The 15,632-nt window shown below is 39.5% G+C and overlaps 1 protein-coding gene across 5 annotated transcripts in view; it reads left to right on the forward strand.

The window, feature by feature from the left end:
• ZSCAN12 (zinc finger and SCAN domain containing 12) overlaps nt 1–15,061 on the forward strand; it is a 36,392-nt gene extending 21,331 nt beyond the window's left edge. For 3 of the 5 annotated variants that reach the window (XM_065912002.1, XM_065912001.1, XM_065912003.1), the window contains exon 4: nt 745–2,798. In XM_065912002.1, coding sequence (XP_065768074.1) covers nt 745–2,033 — 1,289 coding nt within the window. In that variant the 3' untranslated portion in view covers nt 2,034–2,798. Of the gene's footprint in view, nt 1–744; nt 2,799–11,623; nt 13,263–13,284 lie in introns of those variants that run through there. The other 2 variants (XR_010660005.1, XM_065912004.1) reach the window with 2 other exon arrangements.
• Nucleotides 15,062–15,632: the final 571 nt, after the last annotated feature.

Here is a 15,632-nt window from a genome sequence, read left to right on the forward strand (position 1 = left end):
CACTCTAGTATTCTTGCCGGGGAGATCCCACGGGCAGAGAAGCCTGGTGAGCTACAGTCCATGGGGTCACAAAAGAGTTGGACACGACTTAGTGACTAAACAACAACGACAATATGGCTATATCATGCAGTTAACTTATCTCTTGCTAATAACATTTAAGTTGGCCCTACTCTTTTACTATAACAAATAGTGCTGTGATAAATAACCATATGTGTGAATATATTTGTAGCATAAATTTCTTCTAGGTGGAATTACTAGGTCAAAATATTTGTAATTTTGATATATATTGTCAAATTGCCCTCTAATAGAGCTTGGGTCAATTTACAGTCTTACTGGCAATGTTTGGTATTCATGTCATGAGCACAGTGTTACATCAAGCTTTTGGCAAATCCAGTAGGTGAAAATTATACTCAATATTGTTTATATCTGCTTTTCCCTTATTGTGAGGGGGAGCATCTTTTCTTGTGTTTAAGAGCTGTTGTATTTCCTTTCTTGGAAGCCATCAGTTTTTTTCTTTGCCCAGTTTTCTATTTGGTTACTGCTCTTTTTCTTAACAGTTTTTGGAGTGCTTGTGTTTATTAGTTTTATTATGTGTTTATTCTATATTCTAGTGCCATTTTATAGTCATGCAGGATCTCTTAAGTTCTTGTGTAATTTTTCATTTGAATAATTTTATGGTGCCTAATGAAAGTTGCTTTTTGCAACCACAGGAAACTAACAAGTATGATCCATTTTTAATTTCAGATATTGAGACTGGAAATGAGTATAGGAATTTAACTCTAAAGCAAGAAGTTTCTCAAGAAATGAAACCATATGGGAATATAGCTAGCAAATTTGAAAATGAAATGTCTCAATCAGCTAGGTATGAAAAAACATATGAACCTGAAGAAAAAACAGGAGAGTCTTCTGAATATTCAAGGGAAGATAAAGAACCTACATGTGATGAAAATGGAATAAGCTTGACTGAGAACTTAGTTCTTTCTGAACACCAGAGAATTTGTCCAGGAGAAAAGCCTTATGTATGTGATGTCTGTGGAAGAGCTTTTAGTCAACACTCACGTTTCGTAGAACATCAGAGGATCCATACTGGAGACAGGCCCTACAAATGCAAAGAATGTGGAAAAACTTTCCGTGGGAGAACTGTGCTTATTCGACACAAAATAATACACACAGGAGAGAAACCATATAAATGTAATGAGTGTGGCAAAGCCTTTGGCCAGTGGTCAGCTCTTAATCAACATCAGAGACTTCACACAGGAGAGAAACACTACCACTGTAATGAATGTGGCAAAGCCTTTAGCCAGAAAGCAGGTCTCTTTCACCATCTCAAAATCCACACAAGAGACAAACCTTATCATTGTACTCAGTGTAATAAAAGTTTTAGTCGGCGTTCAGTTCTTACCCAACATCAAGGAGTTCATACTGGGGCAAAGCCCTATGAGTGCAGTGAGTGTGGAAAAGCCTTTGTTTATAACTCCTCCCTTATTTCCCATCAGGAGATCCACCACAAAGAAAAATGCTATCAGTGTAAGGAATGTGGGAAGTCCTTCAGTCAGAGCGGCCTTATTCAGCATCAGAGAATCCATAATGGAGAGAAACCCTACAAATGTGATGTATGTGGAAAAGCCTTTATTCAGAGGACAAGTCTTATAGAACATCAACGAATTCACACTGGAGAGAGACCCTATAAATGTGATAAGTGTGGGAAGGCTTTCACTCAAAGATCAGTCCTCAAGGAACATCAGAGACTGCACACCGGAGAGAGGCCGTATAAATGCGATGGGTGTGGGAATGCCTTCCATGGAATCATCAGCCTCATTCAGCATCAGAGAATCCACACTGGGGAGAAACCCTACCAATGTGATGAATGTGGCAAAGCCTTCAGACAGAGGTCAGATCTTAATAAACACCAGAGAATCCATAACAGAGGTGATCCCTATACATGTGAAGTGCATGGGGAGTCATTTACACAGAACCCAGCTCTTATTCAACATCAGACTACCCACAAAGCAGAAAAATCTGGTTCTGTGTGATGACTGCAGGGAAACTATCTCACAGAATTCAGGCTAGGGAGAAATACTAGCTGTGAGGACAAAATGTTAGTCACTATAGCTATAAGGAAACCTTGGATATTTCATAAAAAAATTCACTGTGTGCTCCTTTTCTCAAAAGAGTTTACAACCTAGTTTCGAAGATAGTAGGTCCACCTGTTTAGTTAAGGCCATAGGACAGTAGAATTGATGCTCAAAATATTATAGAATTAAAGTGGCACTTGGCAAGAAGTAAGTGCTATAAATTCTGAAGGAGAGATCACTGTTGCCTGCAGTGGTCAGGAAAGATTTTAAAGATAAAGGTTTGATGGGGATATTTGGAAGGCAAAAGGGAGAAAATATTTAGAGTAGAAGAAATTAATCAGAGTGCATGTGGTTTGCAAGCATCAGTGACAAAACAAGCCAACCTAAAGAGAGTTCGTTCAGTTGGGCAGCTGATGGTATTGTGTTGGAAACACAACTTGAGGACAGACACTGGGAGGTCAGAATGCCAGTAATTTCACTGAATACTTTGACACTTAAAGAATTTTTTTCATTTAATTTCTAAAATGTTTCTATAAAATGATTCTCCATTGTAAAAATGAGGATACTCTTGCTTATGGAGATGATAACACAGCTACAGTATTACACAAAGGAAGAGACCAGAGGCTTAAGTGCAGGTCATTACAGTTCATTAAGTACTGTTCATTACAGGAGTGATTCCTCAACATCAATAAACATCAGAATCACCTGTGGTGCTTGTTGACCATACCTGAGTCCCACTCGCAGATACTGTGCTTCATTAGGTTTGAGATGGGGTTTGAGAATCTTCATTTCTGTAGCTCCACAGTCACTTGATGTGCTATACGATTTGAGAAACATTGCATTGAATCACAGTTGCCAGTGAAGTGAGGAAGCATGAATACAGGCCACTGCAGATTTTTAGCATGAGGAAAGCCCTTCAGGGGACATGTGCCAGCAGCTCTTTACAATGAACAGGGAATTAGACTACTGTCATGCCTAAAAATTAGGGCTTCACGATGGCCATTCTAGCCCTTCAAATTTGAATGTTTCAAAACAGACCCACCTACATTCCAAGGCTCCCCGGGATCTTCTGAGTGCATGGTGTGTGTGTGTGTGTGTGTGTTAAGGGAGGGCTGCTGGTGTTCTCTGTTTTATACTTCTCTTTGAGTGCATGCTCTGTGTGTGTGTGTGTGTGTGTGTGTGTGTGAGGGGAGGGCTGCTGGTGTTCTCTGTTTTATACTTCTCTTTGAGTGCATGCTGTGTGTGTGTGTGTGTGTGTGTGTGTGTGAGGGGAGGGCTACTGGTGTTCTCTGTTTTATACTTCTCTTTGAGTGCATGCTGTGTGTGTGTGTGTGTGTGTGTGTGTTAGGGGAGGGCTGCTGGTGTTCTCTGTTTTATACTTCTCTTTTTTCCCACCTCTGTTCTGAATTCTTTTACAATTTTTTGACTTGTATACCTTCTTGAGCATATAAAAAATACAAGGGTTAGTGATTCTTTCCTTTGAGCTTCAGGAAAAAAAAAAATTAACTGAAAACTGGTTGACATTTCCCCTATATTACTGAGTAAATTCTGTTTTTGATGAGAACCTATGATGATTACTGTAGTAGGTAGCAGGCAAGTCACAGAAGTACATATAGCTCCTGGTCTATTTATCTGTTTACAGAAATCATATTTGATCTCTGCTGAGATGTTGATTTATTTCTTTTCCTTTCTGCCTTGCCACAGCAAACTCCACAGTTCCTAAGACTACAATCCCACCCCATCCCACCCAACTTTTGTCCCCTCATTTCCCCTCACTTCTAGCTGGTCAGTGGGTTTGAAGTGGTGAGATACTGATAGAAGAGATAGAGGAGAAAAAAGAAGGGTAATTCACCACTCTTTAACTAGTCCTAGCAACTTTTCTGCCCTGCCCTGTCTTTCTTTCACTTCCCCCTTCTGTAAAAGACTCTACCCCCATTTCCCTAGTGTCTCTATCTCCTGTCCCTCTGTCCATAATCCTAGTATAAGACATCATCATTGGCTTTGAGCCAGGAGAGTCCCCAGTCCTATAGAAATATATATGTTCCTAACTTTCTAAATTGTAATTGTGAACACATTGCCTCTTAGAAATGATAATAGTACTGTAACTTAGGCATATAGTTAGGCATGAAGTGTCATACTGGTTTTGGGGATTAGTATTTACAATGATTGTGGGAAAACTTTCTGGGTTCACAACATAGGAAAGCAAATTAACATTTGGAAAGCAATTCATTCTCAAGTGTGACTGTTTATTTAATAATAAGACCAACATTGGAATTGTGCATGTAGGCACTGAGGCATCTAGGATTGAATATCTAATTTTTTTTGTCTGGGAAACAAAGATCCTAGAACTAAGCCTGAGGGCTCTAGCTATAAGTATTGATGCATGCTAAATCGCTTCAGTTATGTCCAGCTCTTTGCAATGCTATAGACTAGCCTGCTCCTCTGGGATTCTCCAGGCAAGAATACTGGAGTGGGCTGCCATGCCCTCCTTCAGGGGATCTTCCTGACCCAGGAATCAAACCCACATCTTATATATCTGCTCTGTTGGCAGGTGGGTTCTTTACCACTAGCACCACCATAAGTATTGATGTATGAGGCCTATTCCCTAAGGTTACTCAGTCTCAAGTTTCTCTCATGTAAACTCAACCATTTGGAGGGGGCTTGACTTAGTAACAAGAACCTTCATGAGAACATCTCTACCAAACTGATGCTTGTCCATACTTGTCATCTAATCAGATTTCACAAACGTTCTCCAAACTGAAGTTACTCTTTATAGTAATGTCAGAGCCTCTCTAATCTGATTGCTCAGTAGAATGCAATTGTTATTTTAAATTTGCTCTCTACTCTCCAGTGCTGTTAATAGCAGTCTCTCCAGTTCATCTGCTTAACATGTTCTCTCAATGCACACAAGTTCCTCCATTTCCCTTTCAAGTAAAGAGAACTATAAAGGAACCATAAACAAAGACCCAGAACAATGGACTATGCCTATCATATAGAAGAATAGAGTTCATAACATTTAAAAATAAATGTGGGAGGTTTGTTCTGGTTGTTTTTTATGCTTAAATACAGTTCTACCAAAAAAAAAAAAAAAAAAAAAAGGGTGCAGTGGCATGGGATTTCCAGGTAGGCGTCAAAGGGGTCAAACTAGTCCACGATAAGGAGAAGGTAAAAGGTTACTAAATGGAACTAAATCGGCAACAGAGAGAACAAGGCTATGAGAGGGCAAGTGGAGGACATGTTAGATAAGGAATTGGAGAGTGCAGTAAAAGAATACCTTGGGACGAAGTCGAGTACATTTTTATGTATAATAGATGGCATGAAATGACAGGATCTAGGAAATCAGTTCATTTATGTGGATTTTTAAATCAACAAAACAGGAGGTGATATGAAAGTAAAACCAGTCCACAAGAGAAGTATTGACAGTAATACAAAGCCAAATAGAGCAGCTGGTGTAAAGCTCAAATGAATCATGAAGCAGCAGCTTAGAGATAACATTAAGGATGAGAATAAGATTGATTAGCTTCTCCTTTCTATTTGATTGAAGATAGCCAAGACAGCCTGTTGTTTCATGTCCAGTTCTAACTGTTAACTTCCTGACCTGCATACAGATTTCTCAGGAGACAGGTCAGGTGGTCTTGTACTCCCGTCTCTTTCAGAATTTTCCACAGTTTTTTGTGATCCACACAGTCAAAGGCTTTGGCATAGTCAATAAAGCAGAAATAGATGTTTTTCTGGAACTCTCTTGCTTTTTCGATGATCCAGCGGATGTTGGCAATTTGATCTCTGGTTCCTCTGCCTTTTCTAAATCCAGCTTGAACATCTGGAAGTTCACGGTTCATGTATTGCTGAAGCCTGGCTGTATATTGTCACCCTGCTTATTTAACTTATATACAGAGTACATCATGAGAAACGCTGGGCTGGAGGAAGCACAAGCTGGAATCAAGATTGCTGGGAGACATATCAGTAACCTCAGATATGCAGATGACACCACCCTTATGGCAGAAAGTGAAGAAGAACTAAAGAACCTCTTGATGAAAGTGAAAGAGGAGAGTGAAAAAGTTGGCTTAAAGCTCAACATTCAGAAAACTAAGATCAGGGCATCTGGTCCCATCGGTTCATGGCAAATAGATGGGGAAACAGTGGCTGACTTTATTTTGGGGGGGCTCTAACATCACTACAGATCGTGATTGCAGCCATGAAATTAAAAGACGCTTACTCCTTGGAAAGAAAGTTATGACCAACCTAGATGGCATATTAAAAAGTAGAGACGTTACTTTGCCAACAAAGGTCTGTCTTGTCAAGGCTATAGTTTTTCCAGTAGTCATGTATGGATGTGAGAGTTGGAATATAAAGAAAGCTGAGTGCCAAAGAATTGATGCTTTTGAACTGTGTTGTTGGAGAAGACTCTTGAGAGTCCCTTGGACTGCAAGGAGATCCAACCAGTCCATCCTAAAGGAGATAAGTCCTGAGCGTTCATTGGAAGAACTGATATTGAAGCTGAAGCTCCAATACTTTGGCCACCTGATGGGAAGAACTGCCTCATTTGAAAAGACCCTGATGCTGGGAAAGATTGAAGGGGGGAGGAGAAGGGGATGACAGAGGATGAGATGGTTGGATGGCATCACTGACTCAATGGACATGAGTTTGAGTAAGCTCTGGGAGTTGGTGATGGACAGGGAGGCCTGGTGTGATGCAGTCCATGGGGTTGCAGAGTCAGACGTGACTGAGTGACTGAACTGAACGGAACCAAGATGTTTACTAAGGCAAAAACACCTGGAGAGGTTGGGGGAGAATCAAATTTCTAAAGCAATGAAAAGTAAACTGAGCTTTAAACATGGGTTTCAGATGAAAAGGTATCCTGACAATCACAAAAGGGTTCCAGAGAGTGTAATAGAAAGGGACTGAAAGGAAGGAAGATGGGCCCCCTCTGATAAAAAAGAAAAAATGTGGGGAGGGGTTGACCAGGGCTCTAGGATTGAGAAATTTCCTGGGGCATGGTGGGTGAGGATGGAGGTGGAGAGTGATCAGATGGAAACACTTAGAAAAGCTGTGCACTCCTGCCCTTACAACAGAAGTAGCCTCTTCTGTTAATATCCAGTGATTGGCCATTAGAGTTGTTAGAACAAAATCATTATTATTGGCAATCTTTAGGAATAGATGAAGGGATTCATTAACAGTATTATGTGCTATTTACTAACTGCTTACTAAGGGCCAGACATTACTAAATGCTTTGCTCACACTGTTTCATTTTTACCTGGGGAAACGGAAATCAGTAAAGTTACTTGAAGTCACAGAGTTAGTATGTGGGGCACCAGAATATGAACTCAGCAGATCCAGAGCCCACTCTATTTCAGAAGAACAAACTGCATGTTGCAGTGGTATTCAGAGCTTTGAGTTATTAGTGAGTAGTAGTAGTGAAAGTCACTTAGTCGTGTCCGACTCTTGCAACCCCATGGTCTGTAGCCTGCCAGGTTCCTCTGTCCATGGGATTCTCCAGGCAAGAATACTGGAGTGGGTTGCCCTTTCCTTCTCCAGGGGATCTTCCTGATCCAGGAATCGAACCCATGTATCCTGCATTGCAGGCAGATTCTTTACCGACTGAGCTAGGAGGGAAGCCCTCTTTGAGTTATAACCTATAGAAAATTTTTCAACTCCTATCAGTATTATGGAAAATACTTAAACTCCAGAGTCCTAGAGTGATAATATCCCCATCCTTTTGTATACTAAATCTTGAATGAAGTTTGGCCAGTGTAAATATCTAATTCTTGTTGCCTGCAGAATGAGGATGTATGCAGGAGACATTTCAATTTAAAAATGGGCTCTTTATAGGAAAAGATCACATTCCTAGCTTAGAATCATTGTTTTCTGCATTATTCTGACAGAATAAGGGATATTTGACTGTCTAACACAAATCATAGAGATTAAATAATATCCCCATTATGGATGTATCCAGTAACTCACTATGGGTATATCAGTAGCTTTGATGAGGGTTTTTAAAAGTGATTTTATATTTGTAGCTAGTACCATTTCTTGGACTTAAAAAACCATAGATAAGTATATATTATATATTTCTTTCAGTTACCCATTCTGACTCCACAAGCCCAGAATTTATTTGAGCAATGGGTGTGCTTATTTAACAGAGGATAATCATTTTGATTGGGGCTTCTCAGGTGGCTGAGATCTGCCTGCCAGTGCAGAAGTGGATTGGGGAGATCCCCAGAAAAAGGAAATGGCAACCTACTACAGTATTCTTGCCCGAGAAATCCCATGGAGGGGTAGCCTGGCGGGCTTCAGTCCATGGGATCGCAAGAGTCAGACATGACTAAGCGACTAAACGTTTCTTTTGATAAACTTTTAACTGAATTTTCTCAACTTTCAACCTTTTACACTGCAGATTTTACATTCTAAAACTCCTCCAGCAGTTCATCATTTTATAAGAATTTCTTTGGATCTTTTCTCCTTCCAAATGTTTCTGGGTATAACTGGTAAGGAGTTCCTACACATTATTCTTTTTTTCTTTTTTCCCTGCACATTATTCTTGTACATGGTACTTTAATATATTTATAAAGTAGGTACGGATATATTCTATATAAAATATATATTGTATTTAATTTTAATACATATAATCTGATTTTATATATATAATTTGATTTCAACAAAACCAACTTTGATAAGTATTTTAAACTTCTCAGTTGATTAGCTCCCTAGCTGACATTGTGAGGTCATTATTGAGAGCCAGCATTTATCCATTGCTTTATTGGAAACAGTTGATTCTCTCAAAGACCTTTTCCAGGTCTGAAAACCCAGCAGTCAAGGCTCCCAGAGCTTTCCCCCATCACAGTTCAAGGTGATCTTTGGGGATATATGCTTGCTCTACCAGTCGTCTTCCTGAGCCCAAATGGCCTGGTCCTGGGTATCCCAAGGATTCCTGAGAGGAGGCCATTTGTTACCTCTGATTTATGCAGATCTTCATTATTCCTGTCTGCACTTTATATGCATTTCATACATTTTAACCTAGTGCCTCAGCTCAGCCTACTTAAGTGAAATATTTAAGAGTATGTGTCTCATCATTTTATTCCCGGTAAAGAAGGAGGCAATTTAGGAACTCTACAGCTTGCTGTAGCCAAATTAGCTGAATGACATTGGGCCTCAGTTTCCTCATAATGTAAAATATTGCTAAAATACCTTCCTCTGCCTGGGGAGAGATAGGATAATAGTTATATGGATAAATGAGTTTTATATAAAGTACTTAGAACAGTGCTTAGCACCTCAGTACTTTATTTGTTTTTCAGTCGCTAAGTCGTGTCTGACTCTGCGACTGCATGAAATGCAGCGTTCCAGGCTTCCCTTGTCCTTCACTATCTCCCAGAGTTTGCTTAAACTCATTCATTGAGTTGACTTTGCCATCCAACCATCTCATCTTCTGTCATCCCCTTCTCCTCTTGTTCTCAATCTTTCCCAGCATTAGGTTCTTTCCCAATGAGTTGGTTCTTTGCATCAGGTGGCCCAAGTATTGGACCTTCATTATTAGTCCTTCTAATGAATATTCAGGGTTGATTTCCTTTAGGATTGACTAGTTTGATCTCCTTGCTGTCCAAGGGACTCTCAAGAGTCTTCTCCAGCACCACAATTTGAAAGCATCAATTCTTTGGTGTTCAGCCTTCTTTGTGGTCCAGCTTTCAACTCTGTATGTGCCTAATGGAAAAACTGTAGCTTTGACTCTATGGCCCTTTGTCGACAAAGTGATGATGTCTCTGCTTTTTTAATACCCTGTCTAGGTTTGTCATAACTTTCCTTCCAAGGAGCAAGCGTCTTTTAATTTTGTGGCTGCAGTCACCGTCTGAAGTGATTTTGGAACCCTAGAAAATAAAATGTCACCTTTTCCACTTTTCCCCTCAGCTGTGAAGTGATGAGTCCAGATGTCATGACCTTAGTTTTTTGGATGTTAAGTTTTAAGCCTGCTTTTTCACTCTACTCTTTCACCTTCATCAAGAGGATCTTTAGTTTCTCTTTGCTTTCTGCCATTAGAGTGGTATCATCTGCATATCTGAGGTTGTTGATAGTTCTCTTGGCAATCTTGATTCCCGCTTGAGATTCAAGAGCTTTATAGATGTTTGCTTTGTTTATTGCTCTGGGTTCTCTCAAATGCGTGGCCTCTCGAAGCTCCTGTCTCCTCTCCTCCTCTCCTCTTGAAGGCGAGAGGAGAAGGGGAGGACAGAGGATGAGATGGTTGGATGGCATTACTGACTCAATGGACATGAGTTTGAGTAATCTCCAGAAGTTGGTGATGAACAGGGAGGCCTGGTGTGCTGCAGTCCATGGGGTTGCAAAGAGTTGGACGCAACTGAACTGACTGACTGACTAGAAGCTCCAGCCCCAGGCCAGAGATTACCTGTAAGATGCTGCAGATTTCCCAGGACTGCTACATTGTTGCATCTGAGAGGAAAGCTCCCTCTCTGCTCTACTTTTCCTTATCTTGGACTCTGATGAACAGTGGACCGCAGGAGACAAACATCGCCTAAACTGCCTGGGAAAGATTTTCCTATCTTTTGTTTCTACCTACCCTTGTTAGTTATGAGCCATAACTAGCAGCAAGGGGGTTCACTTTTTGTCTTGGGAGCTGCTCTTTCAAAGTTCTGTAGCGGGAAGGCAAACCCGGGGGGGGCAGTGTTGGGGGGGAGACTGTCCAGCCCCAGCCTCAGAGCGCAGACCCCTGGAGTTACCCAACCCAGCTGCTCAGCAGGGGCGGAGATGCTGCCAGGCAACCATAGAGAGGAGAGAACCTCCAGGTTCCTAGAGAAGACCGAAGGGTGAGGCAGCCGTTGATTGCTGCAGGCTTAGAACTGCAAGCTCTTTTGGCCTTTGTGTTGTAGGGGTCGGTGGTCACCGGTTCATAGACTCTGGCTTTGACTCCGTGCATATCTGGCCTTTTGGGGGCTCTGCTGAAGTTCAGTGTGATGATTGATATGCAGGGGAAAGATGGTTTCCAAGTCTTGAGTTGTAATAGGATATTGGGGATGTTGAGAAAGAGGAAAGTCTTGAACCTCAGTTTGGTAAAAGGAAAGTTGCGTTCTTTTGAGATGATCCCACTCATGACTCTCCCTAGAATAAATAGGAACAAATTAGGACATAGAGTCCACTTACTGGTGGACTTTTAGCAAATAGCTTAATCCCTCTGTGCCTCAGTATCGTTCATGTGTCAGATGGAATTGTAAAATCGTAGATGAGTTAAATTTACAGTCAATTTTCAATAACTGTTATTTTCTCATCTCTGATGGTTTACTGTTTGAGATTCTCAGAAGAGGGGAACCAAAGGGAAGAGGGCCATGGTCTTTCTCCCAAGCCTTATTAACTTACACATTTAGGAAGTAAGTGTTTTAGCAGATAGTGCTGGATAATAATTTGCAGTCATTCCCACTCATAAATTTCTTAGCTTTCTGACAGAGTTCCTTTTTTTTTTTTTCAGTGCATTACCAGGTAAGTGAATTTTGGGGTAAGAGCTAAATAAAATTCAGAGTTTCTGTTAATTGTGTTGTTTTATGCCTCAGGAAGAAGACTAGCTACAAGGAAATACTTCTGAAAAATCAATGTGAACCCCAAGCTGGAGTGAATCTTCTTCTGAGCTCGCTTATTCCAGAATGGCAATCCTCTTGCAGAAAAGATCTCTACTAGTGACTGATGGTAGAGGGCCAGGGTTGTGCCTGTCCAAGAATCAGACTGGCACAGCAAAATCTTCCTTCAGATTTTAAGTTGTTGCTACCAGGAAATAGATACTTGAACCTCACAGGGCTGTCAGAAGATGGGGAGCTCTGCCCACAGATGCAGAGACCAGAGATACAGACTGAGGAGCGGGTGCTAAAGTAGGTCCTGACCTCTGCTTGGAGAACTGCAGACCTAGAGAGTATAATATCATCCAGAATGTGGAGAAGAGGCATCAGTTATGCTGGAGAAGTTAAAGAGACAGCTGGATGGACACACCTTAAGGTGGGAAGGGTTGGGAGGATGATTTATGGCTTGAGTAGTGAAAGGAATAACATAGAAAGCAGTGAAACTGAACTTCAGGATCCATCTGAAGTTCTGGAGCCATAACCCCTTATCACCTTCATGGGCTTTAATTTCCCTGGGTATTCATGTACACCTCTGGAACCTTCTCTCTATATTGGGTGTTTATTGTTGGTGGTGTTGTTATGAGTATTTTTACTGAGGGACTAGCTTCATATTCAATTTTCCAAGACCATCTCTTCATCTCATTGCTTTTAGGGTCCAGGTAGAACAAGGATAGAACAAGATATGCTTTTGGCCAGATAGTACCCTGGAATCAGAAGTGTCAGGTCCAGCCTGTTAAAACGCTTAGTTTTACTCTCACAGTATTGCCTTATGAAGTGAAAAGCAGATGAGAGAGCAAATCTGCCGAGAAAAAAGACATCCTTGAAAGGCAGCTTTTTAGAACTATTGTAAGTAGTATGTTTTCCCTGGGAACCGTGCACTTACCCATCTTCTCATTGCCCAATTCTTTAGTTAGAAGCTGTTATTCATATTTGTGAAGGTGTTTGTGTTTTGTTGTTTTGACTTTTTGAACTTCTTTAGCTTCAAAATGTTTTTCTTCTTATCTTTTAATCCTGAATATTACCTGAAAAAGTTATTTTCCCCACTGTAAGTTTTCCAGTTTACTTATTTCCCCACATCAAAATAGTATGCATTTATGAAACTAATTTACCTGTTGCTTCAAGTTAACTTTTATTATATGCCATTGTTTGTGGATCCACTTAACAAACATTTATAGAACATTTTGTTTGTTTGTAGTACTGGCCTCGATACATTTCATTTGGCGTAAATGGTACTCATAATTACCCTTTAGCAAATTAAATTTCTCTTGGTTTCATGATATTCTCTTTTTTTCATGTGTGAATTCAAACTGATCTCTTCTTAACTTTTTTTTATTATACCTTCCTGATTCTTTGTCACATTTTGTGAGAAAATACTCTGTGCTCTTCCAGTTTCTTTCTGCCCAGCTCTCGCTTCTCAAACTGAAACCTCACATGCCTTCTTGGGTATTTTTCAAAACTGAGTTGGCAGTTTAGGGAAACTGAAAAAGCATGCACCCTTTAGGTAAAACTGAATTTTATCTTTATCATTGTTTCTCATCATTAATCTCATGATCTCAGGAGAAGAGACAACTGACATTTGAATCGTCTGTGCATTTTTTTAGATGGAGTTACTGAGAATGAAAATAAGGACGTGTCTCCAACACAAAAAATATCTGAAGATGCTAAGTCATGTGGGGGCAGTCTGCAGAATTACAACACCAGTGCAGTAAGTTAGTAAAAGCTTTAGTCACTAGTCAGTCATTACTCAGCATTAGGGAGCACATACCAAAGAAAATGCTTGAGAACAACATGTTTGTAAAGGCTTTTGTTTACAGTGGGTCCCTCCTTTCCCACTAGGAAATCTATCACAAGGGAAGTGCTGTCAGTATAAAGAATGTGGGAACGTCATATTTGACATTAGAAAATCCGCAAAAGCGAGAAACTGCATACATGTGATGACTGTAATGAGGCCTTCATTCATCATGGAAACCTTCTAGAACATTATGTAAAGGAAGCAGGAAGGAAGGCCTTCAGCCAGAAGTCAGGGCTGACTGCACTATAGATTATACATGGTAGACAGATCTAAATGTGATGAATGTGGAAATGTTTTCCATGGAATCATAGCATTATTCAGCACTGGGGAGAAGATCACAGTAAAGAAAAACTGAGTGTCATGGGTTTGGAAAAGTCTTCAGAGGCTGGACTTTAGAAAATATCAGGGAGTGCATATTAGACAGGCTCTTATAAATGAGAAGATTGTAGGAAGTTGTTTGGACAGGTATCAAGCCTCAACAACAGAGTCTCCACGATATTGGAAAAATTCATATAATTAATGTAAATGGGCAAGATGTATGGGGATTGGATATCTTAAATTGCCCATTGTAGCCACAAAGAACATTCAGTGAATTTCTCAAGTCAAGAAAAGGAAAAGTCAGAAGTTCTGTTTGCTTCCCAAAGGAGTCTATAAACATGAACGATCAGGAGTTTTGAAATGAAGATGTTTACCTGCAGCCCTGGACTTGTGGTGCTGTCTCCAAGATGACTGTTGGGGACATGTTATTTTCCCATGCCCACTCTAATCTCACATCTTAAATTCATTCAAGTGTAGACAATATTGTCTACTGTTTGTTGTAAATTAATTTTTACGGGCTAAATAGGCTTGTATGAGTACCCCAGGACATAAAAATGACATTTTTGAAGTTTCAGTAAGTATAATGAAAGGAACCACATCATTGAATTGTTAGTACTTTTTAAAATTTGGCACTGCCTCTGTGTTCTAACACAAGGTCATAGAGGTGTCGATCACAGAGTATATATTTCCCAGCTTTGTTTTTTTTTTTAAAGATAGAAAATGATATTTCACATATAGCTTTGGCAGATAATAAGAGGTTATTTTCTCATAACACAATATAATATTCTGGAGGTTAATATTTTGAAGTAACTTATTACTTTCAGTTCTAAAACCTACAGGCTAAAAGAGGAAAGAATCTATCAAAGCTATTCTCAGCAGTTTGGCAGTGTAGCCCAATCTCTATGAGAATGAAGCTTATGGATTTTATAGTAGGTCATAAAATATAGGAACCACAGATTTCAAAACATTACAATGATTATTTCAGAGTTATGAGTTTATATCTGCTGCAAATGCCTGAATTTTCTGAGTAGATATTATAGTCACTATTTTAAAAGACAGACTGCATTCTATTAAAGACTTTTTCAGCATTATAGAAACTACATTTTCCCCTTAATTTTATTATCTTGTATTACATGAAAGGATTTTCTAATATTGAACCAACCTTGCATTCCTGGAGTAAATTTCACTTAGTCATGGTGTTTTCTTAATGTGTTAATGGGTTCTACTTGCTAATATTTTATTTAGTGTATTTTTACTCAATATTCATATAAAAAGCTGTCATTTTTTAGATCTGTCATTTCATGCTATATTGTTTATGGTTAGGTTTTAATTTTACTACATCATAAAAAAGACTTAAGTTTTTGTTCTTTTTTGTTTGTTTTTAATGTTCTAGTACCATTTGTAAAACATTGAAATTATCTTGTATTTGAAAGTTGAATTCTGATGTAAAACTATCTGGGCTGGGTGCTTTTTTGTGGGAAGAATGCTGTTTATGTAATTGAAATCATACGGAGTATATTCTCTGACCACAATGGTACCAAACTAAGAAATAACAGTAAGACAACAGAAAAATCTCCAAACATTTGGAAACTAAGGAAAATATTTCTAAATAATGCCCTGGTCAAGAAGGAACTCTCAAAGGAATTTTAAAATACATAGATTGAAGGGAAATAAGTACAACCTGTGGCAAGATGTGAAACACAGCTAAAGAAATGTTGAAAAGGAAAATCATAGCACTAAATGCTTATATTAGAAAAATGTCTGAAATCAATAATTGAAGTTCCTGCTTCAATAAACTAAAGATCAAGAGCAAAATAAAATCAAGGCAGTTGAAAGAAG

The sequence above is a fragment of the Muntiacus reevesi genome, chromosome 20, assembly GCF_963930625.1.
Source record: "Muntiacus reevesi chromosome 20, mMunRee1.1, whole genome shotgun sequence".
Taxonomy (NCBI): domain Eukaryota; kingdom Metazoa; phylum Chordata; class Mammalia; order Artiodactyla; family Cervidae; genus Muntiacus; species Muntiacus reevesi.